The sequence below is a fragment of the Numenius arquata genome, chromosome 2 (genome assembly GCF_964106895.1).
Source record: "Numenius arquata chromosome 2, bNumArq3.hap1.1, whole genome shotgun sequence".
In the NCBI taxonomy this organism is placed as follows: domain Eukaryota; kingdom Metazoa; phylum Chordata; class Aves; order Charadriiformes; family Scolopacidae; genus Numenius; species Numenius arquata.
In genome coordinates, this window is record NC_133577.1 from 31,146,582 (window position 1) to 31,155,458 (window position 8,877).

At 43.8% G+C, this 8,877-nt stretch overlaps 1 protein-coding gene across 1 annotated transcript; it reads left to right on the plus strand.

Moving 5' to 3' along the window:
- The first annotated feature begins 3,980 nt into the window (after positions 1–3,980).
- On the plus strand, positions 3,981–8,236 carry NANP (N-acetylneuraminic acid phosphatase). The gene is made up of 2 exons (XM_074168808.1): positions 3,981–4,211; positions 4,379–8,236. Exons 1-2 carry the CDS (start codon positions 4,122–4,124, stop codon positions 5,072–5,074), a joined length of 786 nt encoding a protein of 261 aa, XP_074024909.1. The 5' UTR covers positions 3,981–4,121; the 3' UTR covers positions 5,075–8,236.
- The last annotated feature ends 641 nt before the right edge of the window (positions 8,237–8,877 follow it).

Consider the following 8,877-nt stretch of genomic DNA (forward strand, 5'->3'; position numbering starts at 1 on the left):
GCATGTAACAAAAAGAATTTCCTTTTATACATTTTGAATTTTCGATTCAGTTGCTATCCTTTTGGTTGGATATTATTTTATTGCATCGTATTATTTTATTGCATCTCATTTTACTGCAATCTCTCTCTGTAAGTTTTCCCTCAGCCCTTCAACACATTCTCTACTCTTCCAGTTCTACATCTGTGGGAATTCTTTAATGAGGTGATCAGTAAGTGCAAGTCATTCCAAATGAAGTTGTACTGCTAATGTAAATTAAGAAAAAAAAAAAATCAACGTACTTTTTTACACGGTGCTTTATCACATTCCTCCTGTATTGAAGAGCTAATTTTAAGAGCTGATTTTACAAAGGCGGCCTTCCACTTTTTACAGATCATGCCAAAGTGCACATACTGAATTTAGAAAAGCTAAAAAAAAATGTTTAAAAGGTGTAACTTAAGCATTTTTCCTTCCAGCCTGATTATCTGCACTTCTCAGAACTGAATGTTGTTAGTCAACCCACTCAGCCTGCTCAGATCTCTTTAAACTTCTCACAGTCCTGTTTTAGTGTCAGCCAACAAATAACTTTCTCCAACACAAGAGCAATATCTCTTCTCCCATTGTTTAACCATTCTTTAAACTTAAAATGTTACCAGTATCACTGAGCCTTAAGGCACTTCATAGTAAGTCTCTTACTGGGATAAAGAAAAAAAAAAAAAGGTCACTAAATTAATAATATATTCTGGAGAAGGAGGAAAGAAAATAAAAGCAGGAAAGAAAAGAGATCTCCAGTATCTGTTTCCAGAGGCTGTATCTAAAGCATGGAGCAGATGTGTTTCGGCTGTCTGCACTCGACAGCTCCTCCTGATCACCCAAATACATAACCTATTGGACCGTGCTTTGATTCCTACCCCCACCCCCTGCAAGATCTCTCTCCAGGAGAAACCAGAAAGCTATAGAGGAGAGAAGGAAAACATCAGTAAGCTTTAGGTCTCACCCTCAGAATGAGGAAATAGCTTGGGCACTCACCGGCACCCAGGAAGCACACCTGCTCTCCTATAGCGCTGACACAACCAACAAGGAACCCACTCAGCTGCCAGTAGGGATGCAAAGAAAAACATCAGAGAGTTCAAAATACTAAGCTTCTAAGTATAATCATCTTGTAGAAAAAAAGGACGAACCATGATACGAGTCACATAATTCACAAGTTATTATTTTTATATGGCTGGATAAAACAGGTTTTCTTTGAAAGTGTTCATGACATACTTCCTTGTTAAAATCCACCTAGAGCAATTCCGTAATTCTGTGTATAGACCTCATTTAAAGACACCAAAATGGCATTCTTACATTATCACTTCCAGAATGTGCAATACACCTTGTGTTTCAACTTGGCTCCCAGTTAGGTTTTTGATCACCATCCTTTTCCTGCCTCTGAACTTCTGTGAGGCATTTCTAGCCTCTGGGGAGCCTATAGAAAGAACAATGAGAAAGTACTGTGCATGTCTGAAAGCAGAATAAGGCATGCAGAGGGCGCATGCTGAAAAGCTGATAGCAAAAGCTGTGTGGAGTAGCCTTATCTACTAACCATGAGGTTCATAGAAATACGGCACAGCAAATGGCTGTCTGAAGTTAAACAATCCTGCAGTGACTTTTACAAGAATACACGAAAGCACATTTTACAATTGCAGTTCTACTCTGAAGTGAACATAAGGTTTCCACGCACAGCCAGTTGATGAGAAAAATGAAAATAATAAAAATAAGTTTAAAATATGTTAATCTGTGGTTTAACTGCTTCAATTCTGTATTGGAAATCTTCTAGTAAAGATACATATTTTACAAAATCTTCTAAGACATTTATTTTCCATATATGACCTCTTCGACCAACTGTCAAAGAAAGCACAAAGATTACTTTTATACAAACATACCTTTTCTGAAAGGCACACATTTCATAGGATCCAATGGAAGGCAGGGCTACCTGAAGCCGACACCACCTGAAGCAGAGAAACTCCTAGAAAATCAGGTATTTTTAATCACTCTTCTGTGTAAATTCTGAAAAGCAGTAATTCAGTAGAGGCACATGAAAGCCACATGACTAACAGTTTTCACATTTTATCAAATCAAAGTAGCACATTTTATTACAAGTCGACTAGAGCAGTTCTCTTAAAACTCCTCCTATTCCCTTAACTACAGGATCCTTAGCCATGTCTGTTTCTTCTCAGAATCCCTCCCTCTCCTTAAATGCCTGCCTTCTGCAGTTTTACTTGCCATACACCAAGCCCTCTGGCATGAGTTTTTTGGCCTTATATGTGACCTAATGTCTTTTATTATACAAGGAGATTGCTATCAAAGGTGCAATTTTCAGAGCTGAAACTGGCCTGGAGTGAACTTCCGGTTTCTCTGGTAAGACACAAAGTTTGCTCCAGCCTTCTGAACTGTGTTTAATTATCAATGTCTAATCGATACTAGCAGTATTAACAGAACTCAAATCAATAAAATTTGCTTTCTGGCTGATAAAAAAAATAAAGATACTGTGCCTACTTGAAACAGGTTGTCAAAGACCAACAGGAGCTGGAGCCCCTGTCATATGAAGAAAGGCTGGCAATGGGGGTTATTCAGTGTGGAGAAGAGAAGGCTCCAGGAAGACTTTATAGCAAGCAGCCTTCCAGTTCCTAAAAAGGGTCTACAGGAAGGGTGGAGTGGGACCTTTTACTAGGGGATATAGGGGTAGGGCAAAGGTTGGCTTTAAACTGGAAGAGGGTAGACTTATTTTACAAATCAGGAAGAAATTCTTCATTATGAGGGTGGTGAGCCATTGGAACAGGTTGCCCAAAGAGGTGGTAGATGCTCCATCCCTGGAAGTGTTCAAGGCCAGGTTCAATAGGGCTTTAAGCAACCTGGTCTAGTGGAAGGTCTCACTGCCCATGGCAGGGGGGTTGGAACTAGATTTTTAAGGCCCCTTCCAAACCAAACCATTCTGTGATTCACCCTGGGGAAAATTACCTGTTCTGAAACCACAGCTGGTACATACAACTAAAACCTGTTCTATCATGCCTTTTGGGCCTTCATCCAAATGCCTTTCTGATTCATTTGCTCTAGAAAATAATGACCTTTGTAATTTCAAATATTCTAATATCATACCAGTTCCCCACATACCAAAGTGTTTCTAGCGGAGTCATTGCTTTGACTTTATCAGGAACAAGTGATCCTGGTGCTGTGGAAGGGATTGCAGGTTGCTTTGCCCCCCAGGTGAGTCTGCAGGAGGACACACTCCAGAAGGCAACAGGAGAACAGGGAAAGGCACTGCACCTGCACACCAAATCGAACCGCATCTCTTGCGTGTGTGTCCTCCTTCGTGCACATCCCTTTTCACCACCGCCTATTTAAGGAATGCTCCGGGATACAAACGGACGGGGCTCGGCATCTTTGGGCGCCAGGCAGCGGCACACTGGAATGAATTTCCTGCTAACGTTTCCTAAGGGCGGTAAGAGGCTTCACCCGTGACGGCGGCCGCGGTCACGATCGCACTAAGGCAGCCAGCCCCGGGGGGCGGGCGGGAAAGCCGGGGGACGGCCCCGCAGCCGTTCCCGGGTGGAAAGGCTTCGGGGGGTGAGAAATCCTTTCGCGGCAAACTTGTCCCCTGGCAGCATTTTAACAAGTATTTTCCAAATCAGACGTCGGCTCGCGGACACCTCACCCAGAAACCGCTCCTGAACAGACAGGAACCCCGCCCCACGGGCCACGCAGGGCACAGCGGCTCCCGGCGGCAACCGGGGCGCGGGAGCTCCCCCCGCTGCCCTTCTCCCCCGCTCCAGGCCGGGCCAGCAGAGCACCGGGATCCGAAAGGGGTCTCCCGACAGCCCCGCTCCAGGGCCCTCCGTGACTTCCACCCTCCTCTCCCGCCGGGGCCTATCTGCAGCCCGGCCCCCAACCGGGCACTGCTGCCTCACGGGCCTGACGCGTCGCCCCGCCGCCGGCCGAGGCCCCGCCTAGCGCCGGCGAAGGGCGGAGCAAGACTGGGCCCGGGCCCGGTCGCCCTCGCCTCTGCTGCGCCCCGGTACGGGCGGCTGCGGCGGCGGTCGGGGCGCTCCCCTCCGCCCCGGCGGCTCGGCCGTTAGAGCGGGGCGGCTCCCGCGAGAGGCGGCGCCATGGGGGTGCACGGCGTCAGGGCGGTGTTCTTCGACTTGGACAACACGCTGGTGGACACGGCGGCGGCGGGGCGGCGCGCCATCGAGGAGGTACTGCCCTTGTCGTGTCCCCCCCTCCCCCTCACGGGCCGCCGACACCGGGGGCTGCGGCCGCGGTGCTTCCCGCCCGGCCCCGTCACTCAGGGGGCCGTTAACGGCCGCGGCGCGGCGCTGGGAGCGAGGGGGGCGGGCTGACGAGGGCCTCTCGCCCGTTGCAGGTGATAAACGCCCTGCAGTCGAAGCACAACTACAGCGAGGGAGAGGCCCGCCTCATCTGCGACAAGGTGCAGGCCAAGCTCCTCAAGGAGTGCCACGACCCCGCCAAGATGTGCATCACCGACCTGCGGATCTCCCACTGGGAGGAGGCCATCCAGGAGACCACCGGCGGGGAGACAAACCGGCAGCTGGCCGCCGAGTGCTATTTCCTGTGGAAAACGACCCGGCTCCAGCACCTCACCTTGGCCGAGGACACGCGGGACATGCTCATCGAGCTGCGGAAAGGTCTCCGCTTGCTGCTCCTGACCAATGGCGACAAGCAGACGCAGCGGGAGAAGATCGAAGCCTGCGCCTGCCAGCCCTACTTTGACGCCATCGTGGTGGGGGGAGAGCAGAAAGAAGAAAAACCAGCGCCATCCATATTTCATTACTGCTGCGACCTCCTGGGGGTGCAGCCTGCAGAGTGTGTGATGGTTGGGGACTCTCTAGACACAGATATTCAAGGAGGCCTGAATGCTGGCTTGAAGGCGACTGTCTGGTTAAACAAAGCAATGACTACCCCGGTAGATATCTCCCCAGTACCTCATTATATTATTTCTTCTGTTCTGGATCTTCCAGAAGTTTTGCAGAAGATGGAGCACAAAATTAATTCTAAGTTAGGAACTGACCATACAGCTGGTAGTAATGATGCACACTGACGGTTCCAGAGATGGTGACTTGCACACTTTTAAAAAAATTGAGCCTAGGATTTTGAACTCGTGTATGGTGTGCTTTCCTAAACTGCAGATGGATGAGTAAAAGCACAGTTGTCAGTGAAAACAGGATAGAAACAAAGAATTAGATTAATTTAAAAGATGCAAGTGCAGTTAGTTTAAAACAACTGCCTCTGTCTGGAAATTATTTTGACTGTGGCTAAAGTCTATCTGTCTCTGACCTATGTCGCCAGTCTCTTGTTTTTATAGCAGAGAAGAAAATTTGAATGTTTTGATCTTTCAGATGCTTTGCTGACTTGTAAGTTTAGCAGAAGTTTAGCAGAAGCTTCAGTTCAAACCTTGTTTGCAGTGTGTAAAAGAAGATGAGAAAGACAGCGTGGTACAATCTGGTAAATCTTCATAATTTATCTGCCGTTTATCTCGGGAACTGGAGTGAATTTTGCTATTTCTAAAACTAGAATTTATTGACAGAATTTATCATGTATCAGACCATTAGAAAATGCTCTACCTTTTATCATTTTTTCAAGTTTTCAAGTTTTAGAATTTTTTTCCAGACTTTGCAGTGACTTTTCTTTCATGGAATCTGTACCTCTTGCCAAAAGTATTTAAATGTACATTAAAAATTTGCATTTGTGTAGGGGACCATTTATCAGAGGGACTTTATGGATAAGTTTTTACGTTATATTATCTTGGTGCTTATGCAGCTATGCAGTACACTTGTAATTCATATTATGGTTTTTGTTGGAATGTAATTGATAAAACAGGGATATTTTCAGTGGTCTTACTGTACTGTCAGACTCTCTAAAAGCTAATATTATTGTTCTGTCTGTTTTTATTAGTGGATTTTGATCAGACTTTTTGGAGAAGTTGGTCTTGCTCAGGTGTATGACTACTCAGATTCAGCTGCAGGATCAGTGCTTTTTTCAAATGTTTTAATGGCACTGCTACACAATCCTTCCTTACTCCAGTTTCTACATCTATTTCATGTGATACACTCTGGAGGAAATATGAGCTAGTTGTTTGTAAATGGCTTTTATGACTCTCTTCCAGGAAATTGGAAAATTATGTCATATGTATTACAGTACTGTGTACAATTTTATAAAGCATATATGCTATTTCCATTAGTTGCAGGAGACGACTCTCTTAAAAACACTAAGGTTTCTCTTAGTGTTTTACCATTATCTTAATAATTTAATTTATCTGTACTTCATACTCTTACTATATTATGGGAAAGTATTCACATATTAAATGGAAGTGTACACACTTGTTGGAAAACCTGTGTTTTTCAAAACCTAGTTGCTATGTATACATTGGGGTGAATATATTACCATATCTGAGCAGTCACATTTTATATTTTAGAATAAATCCATGACAAATCTTTTGAGAACAGGGATACTGAGGTGCTGTCAGAAGAGTGTCTGGCATGTGGGCCGCAATAAAAGATCAGCAAAAAGTACAGAAACCTACAAGGAGATGGGTGTGTAGAAGCAATCCTGTATAAAAGAAAGGTTCCTTTGTTTAACTTGATGTGAATTTAAGTTGTCTTGCATAGGATGATGGATTCAGTTTAGAGGAGGCAATTTGGCAAAGAGTTATGTTGCATCAAAATATGTTGCCCCTACGTTGCGGGGGAGGGAGGAAATACTCATTAAAGTTTGAGCCCCTGTCATCCAATTGTCCCTTAAAAAAGGTAAAGCAGTCTGGGTTCTTCGTCTTACCTAGCCAAGACACCTTTGAGTCATCAGGATCAATGCAGAGAACAGAGGCAGGCCCCACCTGTACCTTTGAGGAAATGGGCATATGCTAAAAATGCTCCAATTACAGTGGTATACTGCGTTGCCACATGTAACGTGAACCAGTGGGACCCACCTTTGACCCATCTTTGTTACTGAAGTAAGAGGCCTATGTTGAGATTTTATTTTGAATTTGGAAAAGCGTGAAAGCTGTCATTGGTTTAGCTGATGAGCAAAGCGTTGCTAATATCATTCCTCATAACCAAGGATTGAGAGAAAAATAGTAAAGATCATTGAGCCTATAAGGAATACTGTGTAAAAACAGAAATGTGTCCAAAAGGTTAGACGGATCCCCAAAAAGATAATGTATTTCAAGTAATCTGTTGTAACCATCCTGTCTGATACAAAAGCAACAACTTTGCTTATGACGGCATCCAAAGGAGCTGCAGTATAACTCTGCAGTGTTTGCACAGCATCAGGGTAATAGAATTTAGCTCAGAATGAGGTTTCTGATACACCTGAGATTTAAAATAACAAATAGTAATAATCCACAATTCTGTCTGTGGGCTTGAAGGATATATACACACCAGGTTGCCATATTTTAATATAAGTCAAGGCTCATATTCTCTTGCCACTGCATTATTCTGAAGTGGGATGCTGAGCCTGCTTATTGTGTAAAGGGTCTCTTGTTTTAGAAGAGACTGCTCTTTGTTTTGTATGTGGCCAGTCCTTTTCTTAGATCTATGAATCTGTAAAAAAACACTGTAATTGAACACTCGGGTGATAGTGTGGTCTGTAGAGCCCATACCCAAGTATTTTTTTTTCTATTGCTGAGTTCTGTACCAGGCTGGATGTGGCCACCAGTGTCCAGATAGGGCAGTAGCGTTACGACACTTCTATAAAACAAGAAGAAATAATAGAAGGGATTTCTCTATGTAGGGGTCTTCTTAGAAGCAGTTACCCAATAAGATGGATTAGGTATCTGGAGTATCTAAATACTCCAGATGTTTTTCTTGGGTGGAGTTCTTACAGAAAGCCTAATAAAAATAATTACATTTAACAAAATGGAAACATTAGTGATGGGATAATTTTCACATCAGAAGCAGAATAGATCAATAAAACAGTCTATGTTCAGTTCCAGTTAAGTTCTGGTTTTGCTTTGTGTTATGCTCTATTAGTTAAGTTGTCTAGTTTATATTGCCAAAACTAAATAAAAAGAGGAAGAAATTCCATCTATATTTTTTAAAAACTTTTTTTTTTTCAGATAAATATTACCTCCAGAGGTTAATCTACAGTAACTTTGACTTTAGTGAAATTAACTGAAAGAATAGCTTAGCATCAACTGTATTTTAATTCTTGGATTTAAAGTAACCGATGTACTAGTCTAATAAAAGTATTTTGTTTATATAACATTTATTTTAACGCTCTGTGGATAGCTATTTTGTGACCAGGTTTACAATAAAGGGCAAGAGTTCTGTTTGTTTTTTAAAACAGCACACAATTAGGCTTCAAAATCTGTGACCTCCTGTTTAGATGTGGTGACTGGGAGTAGCTTACATCATTTCAAACAGAGATTGAAACATAATTATGTATTAATGAATACATAATTCATTATGTATTCCGGCTGGACTGTGTCTGTGGAATTCCTAACTGCAGTTCATTCCTAGTTGAACCTGACTTGCCGAGCTGAGTGCCAGCTCAGATATGCCTACATGTCCTGACGTCACGGCACTGGCTGCTGCAGCAGCATAAGAACAAACTGCAAAGCAGATAAATAAATACAGTAAATACAGTAATCCAGTCCCTGGCAGAGTTCAAGGCCAGGTTGGATGGGGCTTTCAGTAACCTGGTCTAGTGGGATGTGTCCCTGCCCACAGCAGGGGGGTTGGAATGAGATGATCTTTAAGGTTCCTTCCCACTCCAACCATTCTATGATTCTATGGTAATCTCACCTCCAGGGGACCCGTTTCAGCAGGTTATGGGTGCCCAAAGCCGTATCTGAGCTATTGCTACACTCACCTCTCTGTGACTTGGGAGAGGGGAGAGTGGGATGTT